Source organism: Terrapene carolina, unplaced genomic scaffold (assembly GCF_002925995.2).
Source record: "Terrapene carolina triunguis isolate 2854851 unplaced genomic scaffold, T_m_triunguis-2.0 Scaffold97, whole genome shotgun sequence".
Taxonomy (NCBI): domain Eukaryota; kingdom Metazoa; phylum Chordata; order Testudines; family Emydidae; genus Terrapene; species Terrapene triunguis.
In genome coordinates, this window is record NW_020664448.1 from 5,330,379 (window position 1) to 5,353,733 (window position 23,355).

The following is a 23,355-nucleotide window of genomic DNA, read 5'->3' on the forward strand; positions in this document are numbered from 1 at the left end:
AGGGCAGAAGGCGGAGTGTGTGGGGGGTTCAGGGCAGAGGGATGGGGCTGTGGGGGTGCAGGGCAGAAGGCTGGGTGTGTGTTGGGGTGGGGGGGTTCAGGGCAGAGGCTGGGGGGTGCAGGGCAGAAGGCTGGGGTGCTCGGCTTGTGGGGGTGCTCCCAGCCCCCTGCCCTGAGCGGCTCATGGCAGGGGGCTGGAAGGGACATGCCCTGTTCCACCCCCTTCCCCCAGGCTCCGTCCCTACCTCTCTCTGCGTCCTCTACGGAGCTGTGTGCACGCTGCCGCTCTTCCCCCTCCCCCTCGCTAGTGCCATCAGCTGATTGGCGCAGGGAAGGAGAGGAGATGGGGCAGGAAAGAACCACACTGGGGGAAGAAGTGGGGGAGGGGGGAAAGCTTGGCTGCCGCAGAACCAAGCTTCTGCCTCCTGCCCCCGCAGGGGAGAGCGGTGGGTGGGTGGGGCTGAGTGGGGCTGGGGGCCGGAACCGCGGCAGGGAGCTGCGTGCCACTTAAAATCGGCTCGCGTGCCAAACAGGTTGCCGACCCCTGTCCTAGGCTATACATAAAACGAGTTACATGCAGGCAAAGAGTGTCTTGTCCCCCTCTAGTGGCTGGACTACATAAGAGCCTATCAGCTTGTTCCTGCTTCCAACTAAAGGGTTTAATCCTTTAGCTCAAGAGGCCGAGGCGTAGGCTTTGAGAGCCACTCCCTGCTGATGATCTGATATTCTTAAGTATTTTCAATGAAAGATACATATTTAAAACATTCAAACAGCAACCCAGGTCAGCAGCAAAGAAAAGTTATTACCTCCTGTATTTGTTGGTCTCGGGCTAGTTCATATGGGGTGTTTGCCCTTTAATGAACAGTTCTTTTTCTGCTTTGTTATTATGATTTGTAATAAGGTAGCATTTAGAGGACCCATCAAACATCAGGACCCCACTGTGCAAGGCACTGTACAATCATATAGTAAGAGACAGTTTCTGCCCTGAAGAGCTTACAAGCCAAACAGACAGAGGGTGGGAGAAAAGAAACATTATTCCAATTTTACAGACAAGGAGGTGAGGCACAGAGAGACTAAGAAACATATCCACAAAGGTATTTCAATGGGAGGTAGGTGCCTAAATACATTTCAGGAACTGGGCTGAAGAGACTTGCCCAGCGTGACACAGGAAGTCTGTGGTAGAGTGGGGAACTGAACTCAGAGCTCCTGAGTCCCAGCCCAGTGCGCCAACCACAAGCATATCCTTCCTTTGGGATTTTGTTCTTCTGTGGTACCTGTAAAGGAGAATGTGATACCGATGGGGTGTGAACATTTGCTAAGCCTCCTGCTTTCTCTTTCTAATTCACAGCAATGTCCAAACTCCGCAGGCCCATGTCAGGGATGGAATAGTGCAGTCAGGCCACAGCTGAGCTGAAGCTGGGACTAAAGATTAGCACCTCCCAATAAAAGGGAGGTTTTAACACGTTCTGAGGCGTTCTCTCAGATCGCAAGTGGTGATTGTGCCCTCAGTAGCAGAGTCCAGATGCGGCCTGAATCTACTATTTACTCCAGGTTACTAGTAGCCATTGGCTAGCCCAACAGTGACTAACTGAACGTTTGAGGTGCAGCAATTCCCAGTCAGTAGAACCTGAGGAAGCATGGGCTTCTGGGATATATACAGCCTTGCAGCAGAGCTGAGGTGTGTGTGGTATACACAGGTGTTTCAGGGAGGACGAACACACCTCTCCAAAAGTATCTCTTCTAGGGCCTCTCCACACTGCGGAAATTTCCTCCCAAAATCCTAACTGGATTTAAAACCAGTTCAGCTAAAGCAGGTTTAAAAGTGGATTGGAATCACAGTCTAGACCAGCTTTTAGGCACTCTGTCCAAGTTCTCCAGCTAGTCTCAACTGGAGAAGGTATTCTTCACCTCCTGTCACAAACTGTTGAAGTGCTGCTGTGCATTATTAAATAGTTGTTGCATTCTTCCCAAGAGGTGGCTGTATTGCCGCAGTGGGTAAACGGATTCCTACAGGGCTAAACACTGCTCTCGGTTACATCTGTACAACTCCATGGAAGGCAATGGGGATGCCTGGATATAAACAACAGAATTTGTCCTCCGGTTTAGAAAGTGCTTGCAGATCCAAACAGCTGAAAGGCCCTACCACATGTAAATGAAGACCGTTACCATTATTGGTACCCCTACACTGGATACATTAAAAGCCAACATTCCTGCAGTTGAACTGATTGAGCAGCAAGTGACCCAACAGTTGACTTTGTACCCTCTTTAAACTAGCTAGAAAAAGACTCATGCGAATGAAATTAGGAAAATTCATTGATAATTACAACAGCCCAGTTTCAAACAGGCAGCGAGGAAGGGATTTTACATTAAGCTTCCTCTTTCTAGGAAATGAAAGTACCATCTGGTGCATGAAACCAAAACTTTTATGTTGTTTAAGTAGGACTATTTTTTGTTTTTGCTTTGTGCTAAAGTAAGAATCAGGTTCCCACAGCATCCAACATATGCAGCTTGCTTCTTGCGGGAAAAAAACTGGGTGGTCTGGGAAAAAACAAGCTGAGAAATATTTCCAAGCTTGAGATTGAGGTTATATGTTGGCAAAACCAAAACCATATGGTTCACCCTTTGTCTCTTCCGGACTGCAGTTACTCTTATTTATATATGCACTGCCAAGGTACTTGATAAGGCAAAATCAAGATGAAAGATCTCTGCCCCAAAGGGGCATGTCTTCACAGCAAAGTGAAGGTGTGATTGTAACACAGGTAGGCATACCCTGTGCTTGCTTTAAACCAGTTAGCACAGGTAACAACGGTAGCCAAGACATGGTAGCATGAGCTAGCAACCCCAGCCACAAGCCCGTCGGTGACCCTGAGAGCATACATAGGTTGCTAGCCCATAGTGAAGCCCGTGCCACCATGTATACACTACTGTTGTTACTCATGCTAGATAGATTCAAGCCAGCATGCCTACTCATGCTGCTTCCTTTGCAGTAAAGACATACCAACAAGGTTACAATTTTAACAGGACAAGATGGAGGGATGGGAAATAGGATATCACAAAAGCAAGTGGAGGAGTGGAACCAATGCCTTGTTAATTTCATTTCTGTTAGTAGTTTGGTGATGGGATGGACTGGAGGGGCCAGGTTTATAGGCCTCCTGGAAGAAGTGTGACCTGCAAAGGAAAATTTTGTTGTCTGTTCCCTTTATTTATTTCTTAATAAAGATGGCATAAAAGCTGGGGAGGGAGCAGCGGGGTGGTGGTGTAATTTTCCCATCCTCCACCCCAAATTTTGTTCCTGCTTTTTTCTTTTTAAACTTTAAAAGTCTCAGCAGGCCTTCCCTGATTTTGCTGGAGGACTTCTTGAAGGTCTCCAATTGGGATTCTGAGCTCAGACCTTAACTTTGTGGTACTCTGCTTGTGACTTTCGATATCCCCAATCTAAGACTACACTTGAAGTGAAAACTGTAGATATATCAACAAAGCAGCACTGTATTTGCAACAAAATTGGAGGTTTGAGACAACAGGCTGCTGTGCAGTGGAGGAGAATGTGTAAGCATCTCTGCTGTCAGCATAAGGCACAATCACTGATACACTCCCGCATGGGATTATTTGTCTACACGTTCACCCTGAATCGTGCCCAATGACGATGATGTAGTCTTCAGTCGATTGCAGGTTGCTACATGTTCAAGCAATGTCATGCACTTGTCATGATTCACCCGAGTTTTCATGCACTGATATTCCTCTCCTCTTCATGCTTGCTCACACAAAATGGTGAGACTCATGTCAGATACTCACTCACCCCTGCTGTGTGCATAGCTGTCGTGTAAGGAGCTAAATTTCTAGAGAACAAGGGCTGTGCTCACGGTGTGTCACAACAGAACAGTCAGCGGTGTCAACTGGCTGTCTACATTGGTCTGTTGCAAGTGAATGATGTAACTGAACACTCTCGTAGGCAAACACATCATCCCAGAAACCAACTCTGGGATCCCAGAGGAGCTCTCTCACCATTTTTGTACAGGAAATGTTTGCCTCAAGAAACAATTGCTCCAACGGACCAACAGAAATAATTTGTCAGTGAAACAGCTGCAAAGAAAATATTTCCCATTGTGTTGACAATGACCTATTTCCTAATGACAAACACAAAACTTACATTAAAAGCACATTATTAAGGTTGCAAAGTCAAGCAATCAAGTTAAGAAGTGCCCAAATTAAAGTTGGCCCATGCAACTTTAACTCAGCCCCCTTGTGCATATGCATGATGATCTTTAATTACATCATTACATACTATTTTTTTCTACAAGACCTCTGCCTCATTAAGTGCACAGGATGAACAGTGCTCACTTAATGAGGAGCTATTTAATAGTTTGTTTTCTCCTAGGCTGCAGCCTTATTTACTACACACTATTCAAACCCTGCCCTGAAGACAGAATTATTAATTTCCTCCAGGGCTTATCTATGATGCTCATCATTATGTTATCTGAGTACTTCACAAACATTAATTATCACTACACCCCTTGTGAGGAGAGGTGTATTACCACCCCCATTTTACAGATGGGGAACTGAGGCACATAGAGCTTAAGATCAAAAGTATCCACTAATTTTGGGTGCCCAATTTGAGATACCTAGGTTATGATTTTTCAGTGTACTTAGCATAACATATCACTTTATTTGTTCAAAGCACAGCTCCCATTGACTTCAATTGCAGCTGTGAGTGTTCTGCACTTCTACATATCAGACCCCAGGTGTCTCAAGCTGGGCACCCAGAAAACAAAGAACACAGAATTAGGGACCACCTGTGAAAAGTGTGGTTGAAGTGGTTTGTCTAGCATCTCACGGAAACTCTGTTGCAGAGGCAGGAATTGAATCTAATTCTTCAGGGCAGCACTCAGTTGCCTTAACTACAAGAGTGTCCTTTCTGTTCCTGCAATGCCCTGTCTCATTCACCATGCACCTTCTGACTTCAGTAACAAATGAGGCAAATAACAGTCTCCCCTACTATATAGCACCGATTCACTCCCAGAGCACCAGCCACCACGTGCACTGAGAATGAGGCAGGGGTCCTGTGGGAAAATATTATGTGACCATGTAATTAAAGACTGTATCATAATGCATATGCACAAGCGGGTTAAATTAAGGTTGCACAGGCAACCTTATTTCCTAATTAATGAGTGTTTGACTTTGCAACCCTAATAATGTTCTTTTAATGTAGTTTTTGTGTGTGCAATTGAGTCAGATTTTATGAAAACACACTGAAATATTCCATCATGTGGTATCATATTAACACCCACATGGGTCATCAGCAGGGTTGGAACCTTTAGATACACTGCATAGACCTCTGCCACTTGAGTTAATGGAGTAACTGACAGCAGTAGTAGGTTGTAATCGCCTATGTGGACCAGCACTAGCGGAGGATGGGATGCTTTACCAGTGATGCTTTGCACCAGCAGGGGAACTGAGGACTCATGGACCTTGAGCTCCATGCCAGGTGCTGGAGGGCAGTGTGCTCTCACAGGCACAGTTTCTTTTGCTGAGAGTCTCATGTAATCATATGACTCCCGCAGCTGGGGCTTTGCGAAAAGACAATGAGTACCACAAGACGGGGGATAAAAATCACAAGAGCTGGCCACATTGTGGGATGGCTCTGGGGACTGTGTAATGCAACACAGTACCTTTCATTTTAGGATGACAGTAAAAAAACCGATCACATCCTGGGTGATACTGAATGATAAGTGGTATGAGCTATCAGTGATCTATGCAAACTAAGTTTTGCCATCTCAGTCTGTTTCCTAGTGGGCAGGCGTCTACAGCTCCAAAGCCACCACTCCTGTGCTGGAAATAACTACCCCTTGTTACTTGTATCAAAGAGGTCAAGGACAGAACGGGCAGAGATCCTGAACTTTTCTTACAAACACACACGTAGCCCATCTGGATAAGAGGTCAGCCTCAATGGCAGCAGGGCAGTGTCAGGACTTAGGCCAAAATTTTCACATGCGGGAGCCTGAAGTAAGGCTTGTGTATTCATGTTTACGCCCTTAAACAAATGCCTTGATCTGAGCACACAAAACTCCCCACTGGTGTTAATGGGAGGTTCAGGTAGTCCACACTTTGGAAAAATCAGGCTGTTTGTATTTTGGTACCAAGACATGGATTTAGAAACCTCACTTGAAACACCCATGCATGCAAATTTGGCCATTAGTCGCCAGGGCTTTCAACGGGGCACCCTTTGTAAAGCACTAAACTCAGTGAACAAACTTTCAACAGAAAAGCCGCACAGTGCACTGAGCCATGCAAGGGTGTTGAATTTAGATCAGTTTCTCTAAAGACTTATGGAGAAACAGAAACTTAATTGAGGCCTTAATGCAGCTGTCAGATATTTGTTAATGGCTTGCCCAGTGATTTCAAGAAACAGGAACTCTACTTCTTTAAATAAAAACATCACAAGAATAAGTATTTTGCAATCCAGAATGTGACCTGTAGAATAAACCACTGTGATAGGAAGAAGAATTTCTCGCACAGCTGATGATGGTGGTCAGAGATTGAGGGGGGAGGGGAGAACCCAGAGAAATTAAGATTTTGCAAGACCTTTAACAACAACAACAACAACAACAAAACTTCTCAAAGCCAAAGGGGCAAAGTTCTTTCCTCCCCCCTAATCAGAGCAAAACCCACAAACCTTTCAGAACTTTGAATTATTTTTGAATTGTAGAACCTGAGAAATTCTGAAAGATTCTAATTCTCTATTTCCTCTGGACTGACTCTTCCCCACAAGCCCCAGGAGGTGGGGTCCTCAGAACAACTAGGACCGCGATGTGTAAACTGTGCTTTCTGAGAGCCAGAGGGTGGCATCTGTTTGTGCAAAATGGCTCTCATCTCAGCTTTAGTACGCAGGTAAGACCAGCAGTGATTACATGTTCCAGCCTTCTGCTAAAATCAAGGTGGAATATTACATGCTGGGAATAGTAATCTCTGCAGGTTATTCCTTTGTATTAAAAATGAGCACAGTCCTGGAGCACGTCGTAGAAATCTCTGTTTGGCCAATGGCTCACACAGAGCACACTGGATCAGCCCTTTTCTCAAATCCTTCCTCATTTCCCCCCAGTGGCCATTCCTCTGCCCAAAGAGACCTTAAATGCTTAGCGGTCTTCAACACAACTCCTGATTTATCTAGAAAGATTACAGTAGGTGATAGGAGGTTCAATTCCACTGCCCCTGAGGCCGACCACAGTGAATGGAGGAGAAAGCTCCAATACCTTTAAAATCACACACAAACGGGTACCTACCTGAATGATGTCCTGGAGGCTTTCAGTAAAAGACATCTCTGCTTCTACCATGTAGAACTCTGCCAGGTGCCGGCGACTTTGAGAGTTCTCGGCTCGAAAGGTTGGGCCGAAGGCGAACACCTGTGTAAATGCACTGCAATGCAATAAGAAACAAGATGCAGTTTAGACACAAGGTAAGACAGCAGATTTTGGACTGGGAGCAGAGATGGGTACACTCTATCCAAGCTCCACCTACAATCCCATTTTCCTCCCACAATCCCAGGGTAGCTGGGATGTTTCTGTTAACTGTTTCACTGCTGATCAGTTTATCAGCACTGTCATTTAAAATTGCCATCATTATGCTTCAGAGTTAACACACTGTGCTAAGTGAGGCAGTTCCCACTTCTTTGTTACTGAGTCAGCCTCATTCAGATAACATATGGCATTTGGATGGGTTTTGCCATCCACATTAGTGCTAGACACGTTTTTCTTAGTAAACGAGAGCTAACACTGAAGAAACAGATCAGGGTCTCAGAGACGTGCTGGCACATCACAATGCTCAGGACAGACAAAGCTCCAGCTGCCAGACACTACTGTTCCACCACGTTATTCACACCTGCTCTTCAGCAGGTTTAACTGACATCGTAGTGGTAAAAATGCCTCAAGCTACTGCAATCTGGTATACACGAGGGCTCCCATCACTGATGCAGCTGAACAGGTGCCAGCAGCGACAGGAAATAGCTGTAACCTTCTCTTACACAGTGTGGCTCTCTGCCCCCCTCTAATGGCTGGTCCACAGAGGTTTATAGGTCTGCAACAGCCTTTGAGATAAATAGACCCAGGTCTTTCATTTCAGGCAGTAGAGACTCCTTCTTTTAGATTCATAGGTCCCATGTTCAAACCCCACTTCCAGTGACCCATCTGGGGCATCATGTGACTTAGATGTGCTCAAAGCTTGTCTCCTAATTGTTTGATATTTGCCCAACAGCCTTCCATGGAATCTATTTCATCCATTCTCTCTCTTATGCCACACTCATTAGCCTGGAAACCGAGGGCCTTCCAGATCACCATCTTCCTCCACAAAAATCTTCCCATCAAAATTCAACCCCTTTCAGTTTAATTTGTTTTTATTTTGGGAAGGTTACATTCAAAGCAGCAAGTTTTCCATTGTGATCTGAAGACTGCCAGATTCATGGAAGTTCTAATTCAGGAGAGAGCTTCACAGCAATAGGCCAGTGGCTTAAACAGCCTTGTCACCCCCACGCTTCAGTAGAATATAGCTGTGATCGCGGACAGTAGCCTGGGTCTAGATTAGCTGTGCCCTTCAGTTTATTCTTTATCTGCCACTATCTTTAACGGTAGGCAGCATACGGGAAAACATGAACTCTCCTAGTAGAGATTAAGAGTTGCTTGATATTCACGCCAAGCCGTGAAGTGCAGGAGTTGTGCATGTAATTCGAGACGAACTCAGTAAGGGGATACACTGAAAGAGGATGTGCAGCTGCTAAAAATCTGATCACAAAAGTTTCTGTTCATGTTAATTCTGATAAACAGAAGGTTAAAAAAACCCCCAAAAAAACCACAAGACCATAAAAAATTAAAAGGGTTCAAAAGCGTGTCCAAGTAAAGGAACATGCATGTTATTGATCAGTCAGCTCTTCCTTCCGATCTCCATGTTGCAAAAGTGTATACGTTATTATTTGGAGGAAAGAGCCCTTCCACTGTCCAGTGATTACCAGGAATGAGACAAATGATAATGCTGTTGGAAAGATCATTTATGTAGCTCATCACTTATAAGACAAGAGACAACAGATGGATACAGACAGCCGGAGGAGCACAAGGAAACAAGACAATATTGGTCAGCATGATAGACAGCACACCAGTGGCCTAACATATCACAGCAAAGGAGAATTTTAAGGAGGCATTTGAAGGAGAATAGGGAAGTAGCTTTCCGCATGTTTATGGGGAGCTCCTCCCAAGCATGAGACGCTGATCCACGACTGGGGTTCTTAGACACTACCGCAATACAATTAATAACATTCCCAGTTCTCTTAAGACCAGTAGAGTATGTTTACACTGCAATAAAAGACCCCTGGCATGGCCGTGGCTGGCCCAGGTCAGCCTACTCTGGCTCGTGGGCTCAGGCTGCAGAGATATCAAATTGCAGCAGAGACTCAGACTTTAAAGTCAGAAGGGACCATTGTGATCCTCTAGTCTGACCTCCTGCAAATTGTAGGCCACTGAACCTCACCCACCCACTCCTGTAGTAGACCCCTAACCTCTGGCTGAGTTACTGAAATCCTCAAATCATGATTTAAAGACTTCAAGTTACAGAGAATCCACCATTTACACTAGTTTAAACCTGCAAGTGACCCATGCCCCATACTGCACAGGAAGGCAAACCTCCCTTCCCCCCAGCATCTCTGCCAATCTGACCTGGAGGAAAATTCCTTCCAGACTGTAAATATGGTGATCAGTTAGATCCTGAGCATGTGGGCAAGACCCACCAGCCAGACACCCTGCGAAAGAGCCCTCCCCATCTAGTATCCCATCACCGGCCACTGGAGATATTTGCGGCTAGCAGTTGCAGATCGGCTACATGCCATTGTAGTCAGTCTTCTCATACAATCCCCTCCATAAATTTATCAAGCTCAGTCTTGAAGCCAGTTAGGTTTTTGCCGCCACAGATCCCCTTGGAAGGCTGGTACAGAAATTTGTTCCTCTGATGGTTAGAAACCTTCACCTAATTTCAAGCCTAAATTTATTGATGGCCAGTTTATATCTGTTTGTTCTTGTGTCCATACTGGTGCTTAACTTAAATAATTCCTCTCCCCTCCCTGATATTTATCCCTCTGGTGCATTTATAGGGAGCAATCATATCTCCCCATAGCCTTCTTTTGGTTAGGCTAAACAAGCCAAGCTCTTTGAGTCTCCTCTCATTAGGTAGGTTTTCCACTCCTTGGGTCATCCTACTAGCCCTTCTCTGTACCTGTTCCAGTTCGAATTAATCTTTCTTAAACATGGGAGACCAGAATTGCACACAGTACTCCAGATGAGGTCTTACTAGTTCTTTGTAGAATGGTATTAAGACTTCTCTGTCTCTACTGGAAATACTTTGCCTGATGCATCCTAGGAGTGCATTAGCCTTTTTCACATCCGCATCACAGTGGCAGCTCATAGTCATCCTGTGATCAACCAATACACCCAGGTCTTTCTCCTCCTCTGTCACTTCCTAATGATAAGTCCTCAGCTTATAGCAAAAGTTCTTGTTGTTAGTTGCTAAGTGCATGACCTTGCACTTTGCACTGTTAAATTTCACCCCATTTCTATTACTCAGTTTTCAAGGTCATCCAGATCTTCTTGTATGGTATTCCGTCTCTCCTCAATATTGGCAATACCTCCCAACTTTGTGTCATAATTTTATTAGCACACTCCCACTTTTTGTGCCAAGCTCATTATAAAAATGTTAAATAAGATTGGTCCCAAGACCGATCCCTGAGGAACTCCACTAGTACCCTCCCTCCAGCCTGACAGTTCACCTTTCAGCATGACCCATTGTAGTCTCCCCTTTTAACCAATTCCTTATCCACCTTTCAATTCTCATATTAATCCCCATCTTCTCCAATTTAACTAATAATTTCTTATGTGGAACTGTATCAAATGCCTTACTGAAATCCAAGTAGATTAGATCTACTGCATTTCCTTTGTCTAAAAAAATCAGTTTTCTTCTCAAAGAAGGAGTTTACATTGGTCTGGCACGATCTACCTTTTGTAAAACCATGCTGTATTTTATCCCAATTACCATTTGGGCTTGGGGTGAAGCCCAGACTCTGAGACCTCATGTGCGGGGAGGGTCTCAGAGCCCAGGCTCCAGCCCAAGCCCAAATGTTTACACTCCTATTTTAGCTCCACAGTCTGAGCAAGCTGACCCAGTCTCTGGGACTCGGTGCCACAAGTTTTTTATCACAGTACAGACAGAACCATAGTGTTTGAAAGTGACATTTGAAAATCAGGGGCTTAGTTTTCATAAGATTCACAGATTCCAAGGCCAGAGAGGACAACTGTGATCATCTAGTCTGACCTCCAGTATAACAAAGGCCATAGAACTTCCCCAAAACAATTCCTAGAGCAGATCTTTTAGAAACAGATCCAATCTTGATTTAAAAACGGTCAGCGATGGAGAATCCCAAAAAGTACTGAGCACCCTCAATCCCTCAAGTCAATGGGAGCTGACGGTTCTCAGCACCTCTGAAAATCAGGCCCTTTTATGTCCTCAGATGCAACGGGGGCGAGGGGGGTGTGTGTGTGTGTGGGTCGGGGGGGAGAGAGAATACCAGACAAACCCGAACATGTGCCAAAGCGTGGCAGCTGGGGCACTATTGTCTGTAATACTGTCCTGAAATATGCTACCACAGGAACACAAAACAGGCTTTGAAACAAGACCCTTGGTAGCCAATTTCGCACAAAGCAGGACTGAGCTGACTGTTCACATAGCTAATAGACACCATCTGAATGAAAACAGCACTAGCAGAGTGCAGTGCTACCTTTAATAAACTGCTCTCTCTCCAAAACTGGTATTTGATTTCATTCACTCCCCGTCTGGAGCCCAACATTGTACTGTACCACACAAAGCACACATCCTAAGGCACCAGCATGTTAAATCTAGTAGGGCGTCATCCTGTAAGATGCTGAACACTCTGACGCCGATCCAGCAAAGCGCTGAGGCACATGCTTAACTGTAGGCATGTGACTGGCCCCATCTAAGTCAATGGAACTACTTACATGTTCCAAGTTAAGCACATGCCTAAGTGCTTTGTTGGATTGGGGCCAGAGCACTGAGCACCTTACAGGATTGAGCCCTTGTGGTCCATGTCTTTGTACTGTACTCAGAGATCATTAGTCGAGTCCGATCTGTGTGTATATTCCCAGAACCAAGGGAAACCAAGACCCAGTGGGAAATGACCACCTCTCTCCACTCCAACAACTCTATTTCCCTTGCTACTGAAATCCTCCTGGTTCTCTCTCATTTGACCCATTTCGTGGGGAGTAGGCAGGCAGCTGATGGCTGGCTATCCCCACTTCCCTTTCTCAGGGCTCGTCTACATGTAAAAGTTATGCTGGTTTCACTCAAGTCGATTTAAAAAACTATTTCAGGAGCATGTTAAACCGGTAAGAGCTAGGTTTAAACCAATGTAAGAGGCCCAAAGCTACACCAGTTTAAACTGGCTTAAAAGCACTCCTCTAAACCAGCATAGCAACACTGTAGACCTGGTCTCAGCCACCCAGCTCCATTGATGACTTTTAGGCTGCAATTCAAATTTAGCTAACAATTCTGCTAATCACTCATGGGCAAGGAAAGGATCCAGCTCCCCCCTCACAGCGACGGCTCTGCAGGAATAATAAAGATGTACTTGTGTCACTGAACTAAGCAAATATACCTCTGAGCCATTTTACATAGTCAGCTTAATAACCATCACACAGCAAGTTAGGGACAAGGCTGGGAATAGGACCCAGGAGTCCTGACTCAGGGCTAGCTACTAGACCACACATACACACATTTATTACTTCTTATGTGTTTTGCTGCAGTGCTCCCAAAGTTGCAGGTGCATTGCCAACACAAAGAGAATCACTGCAATGGGTCTTCTGGGCAGATCTGAGCCAGAAGGCAACCTGTGCTGAGTGGGAATAAATCCTTTTCTGAAACAAGAGTAAGTGGACACAGAATGTGACTTACAAGGATAGTGTTCTCTTTGCTGACCCTCCACCCCCACGGTTTGCTCCCATATGAAAGGCCCTTTCTTAAAAGTCAGATCAAAAACCTAAAAAGTGTTTCAATCCAAGGGTGGAAAGCAAGGCATGACATCAATAGAGAGCAGGAGCAGCAGATAAGGATGGCAAAGCACCAGAGGCTGACCTTCCTCAGCATGCTGTCCTCTCTGGACGAAGGGGAAGCTGAAGAGGAGTGCAAAAAATGCTCATTCTTACACAGTTCCATTGTATTTCACCTGACCTTGCTCATTTTGCAAGGCTTTTATCACCGAAGGCCGACCTGCTCCCCAGGCACTTTCCATAAATGGAGGATTTTGTCCCAATGTCCAAGGCCAAGACTCCCCCTCCCTCAACTGCTGGGCACCAGCTGGCTGCCACTCTAAACTCAGGGGAGGCTGCCTTTAAGCAACGCTGCGGTTCGCGACAGGCCGTGGGACCGTTCAGGATACAAAGCACTATACGCTGTTGCTCGTTCAAGCAGGCAGAGCCAACGCACACAGGGCCAGTCTGTCAGAGAAGCTGAGCACCCACTGATCCTAAGAAAGTCAGCGGGAGGAAAGGAGATAGAACGGGGCTGCTGGCTGGAGCCGGCGCACATTCTTTATCTGAAACTCCTTTCAAGATGAAAAATGGCCTTTCTTTGAAAACAAACGTTTTCAATGAATATTTGTTTTCAAAAACTTGAGAAAAAGCAAAACATTTGATTTTGCCCCAACTTCTGCACACCCCCCACCGCCCACCCTGCCTTCATTTGAAAAATAGACGGGGGGGGACACAAAAAGTCCATTTTTTTAGTTTAAAAAAAAAACAATGTATTTTTTCAGGTTTTGGGGATTTTTGTTGAAAAAAATCAGAAAAATTCATTTTGAAATAATTTCCGTAAAATATAGTATTTTTGATCAACTCTACCAATAACTACAGATGTGGAAAGATACACCTCGACCATTTGCTCGTGCAATGCGAGGGTGGCTTGAGGCTTTAGCAGATGGCTGCTGTTTCAATACTTGATGTGACAAGGTGGAATTATACTTCCTTCTGTACACAGCCAAAAACAAGCTGCTGTCTGAGATGGTTAGACAGGCAGGGACTGAGAAGTGCCAAACTTCTGCCACCAGCCAGTCAGATCAGGCAGCAGTCTCCCGCACCGTGACTGGCAAGGGGCAAACGGAGCTCTGCGCCCGCTGCAGAATGAAGAGCGGGCCAGAACAATAGCACAACCATACCTAGAGGCCTGGCTCTCTCCAGTTGCAATTCCATCAGTTCTGCTCTTGGTGCAAGGAATTGGGGATAAAGACAGTGAGGGGGGCACCAAACAAAATTAATATAGGGTCACGCAGGTCAGCTTGACACAGATCCGGGCATATTCATATCATCTAATAAATAAATAAATATTCATCCTATACTTTGCATTTCTACAGCCACCTGCCACCCCAGGCCCTCTAAGCACTTGACATACATTAATGAATTAAGCCTCACAACACACCTGTGCATTATCCTTATTTTACAGATGGGGAAACCACAGCGCATAGAGGTAAAGTGAATTGCTTCAAAGCCATACTGCAAGCTTATGGCTGGACCACAAATACAACGGCGCTCTCCTAAGCACTATCTCCTCTGCATTTACTACATGACGTGTTATTTTCAATGGAGTTTTGTTTTTCCCTGGTTTTAATTTTCTTCAAATCACTTTATTTAAAAAAAAAAAAATCATCAATAAAGCCTCCAGATTAGCAATGGTAGCTCAAATCTCTCTGATGAAAGACAGTACACCAGTTTTTAGGCACTAGTTCAAATAACCATTCCCATGTCTTAGCTAACTGGGACATTTCAGAGGAATGATACAAAATGTTCTCCAAATTTAGATAAAATATGTAGCAAAGATTTCATTCAAAACTGGATCATGAGAGGGGCAAAGAACATGACTTTAATGAAAGCTGTGGTGTCCCATCTTTACCCTCTATGCTGGAAAGAATACACACCCTCCTCAAACTGCAGTGGAGTGGCTTTAAAGAGTATTTTAAAGCATCAATTTTTCAAACTATGTGTAGTCCCTGTACTCTACTGATTGCATGCACACAAACAGTGCTCAAAAATTACACACACAGCTGCACCGATATACGAATGGAGACACAGTTGAGGCCCCTTTAAAAGTTTGGATCCAAGTATTTAAGGCTTCAAAACCTACAGCATGCAAAACAAATGAATGACTATACTAAAAACCTGGGGAAAAAGAGGTTATGGCAACATTAGCCAGGTAGTGTTGCCATCAGTTTCTTTTTCTTAGGGTGCAAGCACTGTTCATCTTTAAAGAAATGCTTGTTGTTGCTTGTTTTGTGATGCAATCGGTTTGTTTTAGGGGAGGTGTGGAAAGCAGCAAGAGAGTTTGCTTTTTGCCTTAACCGAACTACAGTCAGTTCCTGAGATACAGCTGGCTCCCTATGAACCAGGCATTGGTGTGTGGGCTGAGTTTTGAAAGATGGGACCACTTCTGTTCCAGGACTGGTGTATCTACACATGCATGTGAAGCTGCCCTGTAAGGCTCTGAGCTATGGATGAAGTTCTATGGCTTGTGTCACACAGAAGGCCAGACTTCGCGGTGCCTTCTGGTCTTAAAGTCTATTAATCTGTTACTGCTTAGGGTGACAACAGGTAATCCGAGAAAGTGGGTGTTGATAATTCTTCCCTTTACAAAGCTCTTGATTCAGAATAAATACACGCGACTGACTTTTGACATGAATTATACTTTGAACTTCCATAGAGAGCATCTTTCATCAGAGGAACTTACAATCTATCAATCTAGTTACTGCTTGTAATGCGTGTTAAAACCAAGAGGTACCATCCATTATGATTTAATCTGACCGCCTGCATAACACAACCCAGATAATTTCACCCAGTTAATCATAGAACCGTAGGACTGGAAGGGACCTTGAGAGGTCATCTAGTCCAGACCCCTGCACTCATGGCAGGACTAAGTATTATATAGACCATCTCTGACAGGTGTTTGTCTAACCTGCTCTTAAAAATCTCCAACGATGGAGATTCCACAACCTCCCTAGGCAATTTATTCCAGTGCTTAACCACCCTGACAGTTAGGAAGTTTTACCTAATGTCCAACCTAAACCGTCCCCAACTGTTTCAACCCCAGGAGCCCTACTCTTGGCTCAGAGCTAACTATACCCGTTTCTTCTTTTCCTTCTCCTCCTCCTCAGTTTACTTAATTTGCTGCTGTTACCCTGAACTTTAAAACAACTTCACACAGTTAATTGGTTGCTTTCCACCCCAGCCCCCTCTCTCACACTTTTGGTTTTTCTGAAGTTTTACACAGATCTTAAGATGGTTAAAGAAAACTTAGTGTGATAGCATCCTGTCCGGCAAGAAATAACTTATCATTGGTTGTGAAACCCCCATTTCTGTATGTTTTATCTTTATGGCCCCCACTTTTCAGAACGCCACTAGCCGTCACCTACAGCCCCCAACTAAAACCTCTCCAGCGCATCATCAAGGATCTACAAGCTATCCTGGAGTACGATCCCTCACTCTCACAGACCTTCGGCGATAGCCCAGTCCTCGCTTACAGACAGCCCCCCAACCTGAAGCAAATACTCACCAGCAACTACACACCACACAACAAAAACACTAACTCAGGAACCAACCCCTGCAACAAACCCTGCTGCCAACTCTGTCTGCATATCTATTCAACGGACACCATCATAGGACCTAACTACATCAGCCACACCATCAGGGGCTCGTTCACCTGCACATCTACCAATGTGATATATGCCATCATGTGCCAGCAATGCCCCTCTGCCATGTACATTGGCCAAACCGGACAGTCTCTACGCAAAAGAATAAATGGATACAACTCAGACATCAAGGATTGTAACATTCAAAAACCAGTAGGGAACACTTCAATCTCCCTGGACACTCAATAACAGACTTAAAAGTGGCCATTCTTCAACAAAAAAACTTCAAAACCAAACTTCAATGAAAAACTGACGAGCTGGAATTAATTTGCAAACTTGACATCATCAAATTAGGCCTGAATAAAGACTGGGAGTGGCTGGGTCACTACAAAAAGTAATTTTCTCTCTGCTGATACTCACACCTTCTTGTCAACTGCTGAGAATGGGTCACATCCACCCTGATTGATTTGGCCTTGTTAGCACTGACCCCTTCCCCCCTCCCCACTTGGTAAGGCAACTCCCATCTTTTCATGTGCTGTATATTTATACCTGCCTACTGTATTATCACTCCATGCATCTCATGAAGTGGGTTTTAGCCCACAAAAGCTTATGCCCAAATACATCTGTTAGTCTCTAAGGTACCACAAGGACTCCTTGTTGTTTTTGCTAATACAGACTAACACGGCTACCCCTCTGAAACCTGCCACTTTTCTGTTGTTAATCTGTCTGGTTCTCTAATTGTTTCAGTCTGCTGTATAATAAATTCTGCTAGGTGTAAGTTAATTAGGGTAGTGGGATATAATTGGTTAGAGACTTAAGTTACAAGGATTGGTTAGTTAAATTTCAGTAAAATGATTGGTTAAGGTAGAGCTGAGAATATTACTATACAAACTGGGGTCAAACAGGAAGTGGGGGGGAAGGGAAATTGGAATCATGCTTGCTAAGGTGGGGGAACAGGAACAGGGAATGGGGAACAGGGACACAGGCAAGGCTTTGCGGTGTCAGAGCTGGGAAGGGGGACACACGGTAAACGCTCTGCGGTGTCAGAGCTGGGAATGGAACACTGGGGAACAGGCTCTATCCGCGTATAGAGATAAGCCTGACTGGTGTGAAGGGCTTCGGAATATGCTTGCTTGGAAACTAACCCCAATAAACATCACATTGTCTGCACTTCGGCCTTCTGGTCTTTGCTTGCTGTCTGCGTGACAAGAACCAGGGAAGTGGAAGGGGAAAGGGAAAGCCCTCTAACAATGGAGATTCCACAACCTCCCTAGGCAATTTATTCCAGTGCTTATCCCCCCTGACAGTTAGGAAGTTTTTCCTTGTGACCAACCTAAACCGCCCTGGCTGCAATTTAAGCCCATTGCTTCTTGTCCTATCCTCAGAGGTTAAGAACAATTTTTCTCCCTCCTCCTTGTAACAACCTTTTATATACTTGAAAACTTTTATCATGTCCCCTCTCAGTCTTCTCTTCTCCAGACTAAACAAACCCAGTTTTTTCAATCTTCCCTCATAGGTCATGTTTTCTAAACCTTTAATCATTTTTATTGCTCTTCTTTGGACTTTCTCCAATTTGTCCACATCTTTCCTGAAATGTGGTGCCTAGAACTGGACACAATACTCCAGCTGAGGCCTAATCAGCACAGAGTAGCGCGGAAGAATTGCTTCTCGTGTCTTGCTTACAACACTCCTGCTAATACATTGCAGAATGATGTTCGCTTTTTTCGCACCAGTGTTACACTGTTGACTGATATTTAGCTTGTGGTCCACTATTACTCCCAGATCCCATTCCGCAGTACTCCCTCCTAGGCAGTCATTTCCCATTTTGTATGTGTGCAACTGATTACTCCTTCCTAAGTGGAGTACTTTGCATTTGTCCTTATTGAATTTCATCTTATTTACTTCAGATCATCCCTGCATCAAGCCCAATAGCGTGTGCCTCAACTAGAGGACGTCTCGCCATGCCGACCGTCCACCTAGCACATCTCTTGTACTGACTGTACCCCCATGGATGTCACCCCAGTTTACAGATGAGTAGAGAGAGGTCAAACAGCTTGTCCAAGCGAGTTGCGAACCTCTGAGCAGGAGTCCCAATTCCCAGGTCCCCTGCTTTAAACACTAAAAATCGCACTCCCACCAAATAAAAAAAAGTAATTAAAAATCACTAGAGCAATTACAAACAAGACTGTAGTGTGCAGTAATTGAATTAAAACAGACATGTCATGGCTGCTTTTTATAACTTCAATTAAGTGTCTGTACCAGTCTAATTAATGGAAGTTAGTTTGCCATCTAATTACAAGAGTCTGTATTACGAGTGTGATTCAGACAAATGTTGCACAAGACACTTCATGAAGAGTTTTGTTTTAAAAGGATCCAAGATAAATTAGCCAATTACACCTTACACTTGGTAACTCTTAACAGCAGGGATGCTGAATAGGTACTATACATCATTCATGCATCTGCATCCAAAAGTATTTAAGATTGTACAAGGCAGAGCAATGATGTGCCTGAAGAGAATACAGGAGGGAATCTCCTTTCATGTGCTGCATAATTAAGAAGCCATTTAAGCATCAAATTTCATCATTCTTTAAGGCAGCATTTCCCAACCTTCTGAAAGCTAAGCCTTCTTCAGGAAAATGAAACCAACTGGGTCATCTTTCAGCCCTGCTCTCTGTTGTTAATGCCTACCCTAAAATGAGTGGTCAGTCTCAGCAAATAGTGTAGATCCTCCTAGTGTGATACTACTTCTTTCTTCCATGTTCGGATGAGCAGTGAAATATTGACATTTCAAGTATCACTGACATCTGAGCAGGCAGCAAAAAGAATAGGGCAGTTCACACCTCAGGGCTATTTTTTCAGGCTCTCAGCAAACTTAGGCAGACAATGTTGCATTGTTACACATCGGCCAAGATTTTTAGATTCTCTGTGCAACTAGAACAGCCAGAGTCTTAACCTTAAAGCTGAGACTCTGGAGAATAACTGAGATGCCGATCTGCACCCATCACCGCAGCGAATACTTCGCACCCTCTCGGGGGGGGGCATACCTAGCATTCTGGGAAAGGGGGCCCTAAGGTGAGCTGCAAATAAAATCTCAGAAGTCCTGAGTGCTTTAGTAAGGTCTCTGTTTTTAGGATTACAAAGGGACATAATTTGTGACAAATGCTAGTCAGGTTGCTTAATTATGATGACTATTGTGGCATCACCAAGAAGCCTGTCATTGACCAGCACCCCATTGTGATATGTGCTGTACAAACACAGACTACTACAGTGATGAGGGACAGACACGAACCTGAATAGATGAATGTGTGAAGAAAAACATCCATGCCTCAGAGAAAGTAACTAGCAGGAAATACATAGGAAATTAGGCAAAAGCTATGGATAACTATAGCGGGCCACCTACAGTTAAGGTCTAGACCAGCCTTCTGTTTAAATACAATCAATAGCCAATTGAAAAATGTTGGCTATAAAGGTTACTTTGCTTTTACACTGAAAATCAGGCCATTCCTGTGGGATCAGACTGAGCGAGTAGGGGGCGGTGAACATCGTCTCAGTCTTTCTCCAGGAGTAAAAGCAGTTCCTTCGGAGTCTTCTTTTTTAAACCAAGTTTCTAGATACTATGGCAGCAAAAGCTAAATACAGTTCCAGCTCTATGCAAGACCTTGTGGGTCACTAAAGAATTTGCAGTGAGGCACAGGGAAGAAAGAGAAATATCCAAAACTGTTCCCAAAGGCTATTTACCAACAAACTGTCTGCTCATCCCAATGGCTCTATGCTTGGGAAGAGCAGCTGAGGAACCTCTGCTTTTACCCATTCAACCCAACCACACTCTCTTCCATCTTCTCAATAAGCTCTCTTCAATGCTCTTCATAAGCCCTGCTTTCCTGTTTCTTACTGCCCCCGTTGGAGGGTATCTGAACCCATAGCTATTTCCTGTCTTCCATCCCTGTTTTGCTCCATCCCTGCTACTAATAGACTTCTGAAGGTATCTGCCCACTCCTGTTTCCAAAGCAAGCCAGGGCAGGATCTGGCTACATGGGGAAGATGGAACAGGGTTTTCCCCAAAAATCCTTAGGAACCAGGACAAAGCTCTTGGTTTAAAGGTCAATGTATGTCCCCATCCTCACCTATGGTCATGAACTTTGGGTAATGACCGAAAGGACGAGATCGCGGGTACAAGCGGCGGAAATGAGGTTTCTCCGCAGGGTGGGTGGGCTTACTCTCCAAGATAGGGTGAGGGGCTCGGCTATTCGGGAGAACCTTGGAGTAGAGCTGCTACTCCTCCGGATTGAGAGCAGCTAGTTGAGGTGGTTTGGGCACCTGATAAAGATGCCCGCTGGGAGGCCTCCTTTGGAACTCTACTGAACACGTCCCACTGGGAGGAGGCCCCGAGGCCGATCCAGCACATGCTGGAGGGATTATATCTCCCTGCTGGCCTGGGAACGCTGGAGAATCCCCCAGAAGCAGCTGACACCTGTTGTGGAGGAAAGGGAGGTCTGGTCCTCCCTACTCTCCATGCTGCCGCCGCCAGGACACTCACCAGGAAAAGCGGCATAAAGAAAAAAGAAGAAAGAAGAAGAAGCTTCTGTACTAGATGACTGGAAGGTAGCTAATGTCAGGCCAATTTATAAAAAGGACTTGATAGGAGATGCTGGCAATTACAGGCTGGTGAGCCTAACTTCAGTACCGGGTAAACTGGTTGAAACTATAATAAGGAACAGAATTATCCAACACATAAATGGACATGGTTTGTTGGGGAAGTGTCAACACGGTTTTTGTAAAGGGAAATCACGCCTCACCAATCTATTAGAATTCTTTGAGGGAGTCAACAAACACGTGGATAAGGGTGATCCAGTTGATACAGCGTACTTGGATTTTCAGAAAGCCGCTGAGAAATTCCATCACCAAAGACTCTTAAGGAAAGTAAAGCAGCCATGGGATAAGAGGAAAGGTCCTCTCATGAATCAGTAACTGGTTGAAAGATAGGACACAAAGGTTAGGAATAAACAGTCACAATGGTGAGAGATGAACAGCGAGGTCCCCCAAGGATCTGTACTGGGATCTGTGCTGTTCAACATATTCATTAATATTCATTAACAGTCTGGAAAAGGGGATGAAAAGTAAAGTGGCAAAGTTTGCAGATGATAACTATCTTGAATAATTTTGTAAGTCCAAAGCAGATTGCTAGGAGTTACAAAAGTGAAGACCTGACCTAGGTGACTAGGCAACAAAATGACAGATGAAATTCAACATTGATAAGTGCAAAGTAATGCACAATGGAAAAAATAATCCCAACTCTATAAATACTATGATGGGTTATACATTAGCCGTTATCACCCAATAAAGAGATCTTGGAATCACCGTGGACAGTTCTCTGAAAACTTTCACTCAATGCGCAGCAGCAGTCAAAAAGGCTAACAGTAAGTTAGGAACTTTTAGGAAAAGGATAGATAATGAGACTGAAAATATCATAATGCATATGATAAAGGTCTATAAAATCATGAATGGTATGGAAAAAGTGAATAGAGAAGTGTTTTCTCTTACCCACAATACAAAAACCAGGGGTCATCCAATGAAATTAACAGGCAGCAAGAGGAAGTAATTTCTCACACAATGCACAATTAACCTGTGGAACTCGTTGTCATGGGATGTTGTGATGGCCAAAAGTATAACTGGGTTGAAAAAAGAACTAGATAAGCTATATGGACGATAAGTCTATCAATGGCTATTAGTCAAGATGGTCAGGGATTCCACCCCATGCTTGGAACAACCCTAAACTTCTGACTACAAGAAGCGGAAGATAAGTGGATCACTCCTTAATTGCCCTGTTCTGTACACCCACCCCGAAGCTCTGGCATAGGCCACTGATGGAGACAGGATACTGGGCAAGATGGACCGTGGTCTGACCCAGTATGGCAGCTCTTATGTCACAGTTAATATCTCAACGAAACTATGATGTACACCTCTATCCCGATATAACGCGACCTGATATAACATGAATTCAGATATAACGTGGTAAAGCAGTGCTTCGGCAGATCAAAGCAAGTTCGATATAATGCGGTTTCACCTATAACATAGTAAGATTTTTTGGCTCCCGAGGACAGCGTTATATCGGGGTAGAGGTGTATCTCAATGACTGATATTTTTGAGCCAACAGGGACTTCTCACTTGGTCTGTTTTTGAAGATTGAGCTATTTAATAGCATTTCGGTTATAAACCTCAGAAATATGTTGTACTTAACAAAAAAAAATAAGAGGAGCAGGTTCACAGAACAGCTATAGATCATCAAGGATAAATATAGCTCATCTAAATTTAGTTGACATTTGGTCATTTAAAATGCCTGGAAAAACAACATGTTAATGCAGAATAAAGCATGAAGCTATAACATACTGTACTGTGTGAGGCAAGGCCCCACATTTTTTTTTCCTTTTTAGATAATGCGGAACATCTGAATGATGCCACTGGAGTAATATTTAGAAGACCCAGTATTTGTTCAATTAATTTTCTGTCTAGTCCCAGAGTAGGCTGTGTGCTATTCTGAGAAAAGAGACTAATTTAATGGAGATGTTATTACGTTAAAATACCATTTCATCCTTATTTGATTTATAGGAGTATGTCCTCCAATAAAGGTCACTGGGCATGGATGTAATG

General features: G+C 44.3%; 1 protein-coding gene across 1 annotated transcript in view; it reads right to left on the minus strand.

Annotated features, from left to right (window-relative positions):
• NARS2 (asparaginyl-tRNA synthetase 2, mitochondrial) overlaps positions 1–23,355 on the minus strand; it is a 65,751-nt gene that overhangs the window by 16,835 nt on the left and 25,561 nt on the right. The window contains exon 7 of the mRNA XM_026651584.1: positions 7,277–7,409. Within this exon, the coding sequence (XP_026507369.1) occupies positions 7,277–7,409 (133 nt within the window). The remainder of the gene's footprint in view (positions 1–7,276; positions 7,410–23,355) is intronic.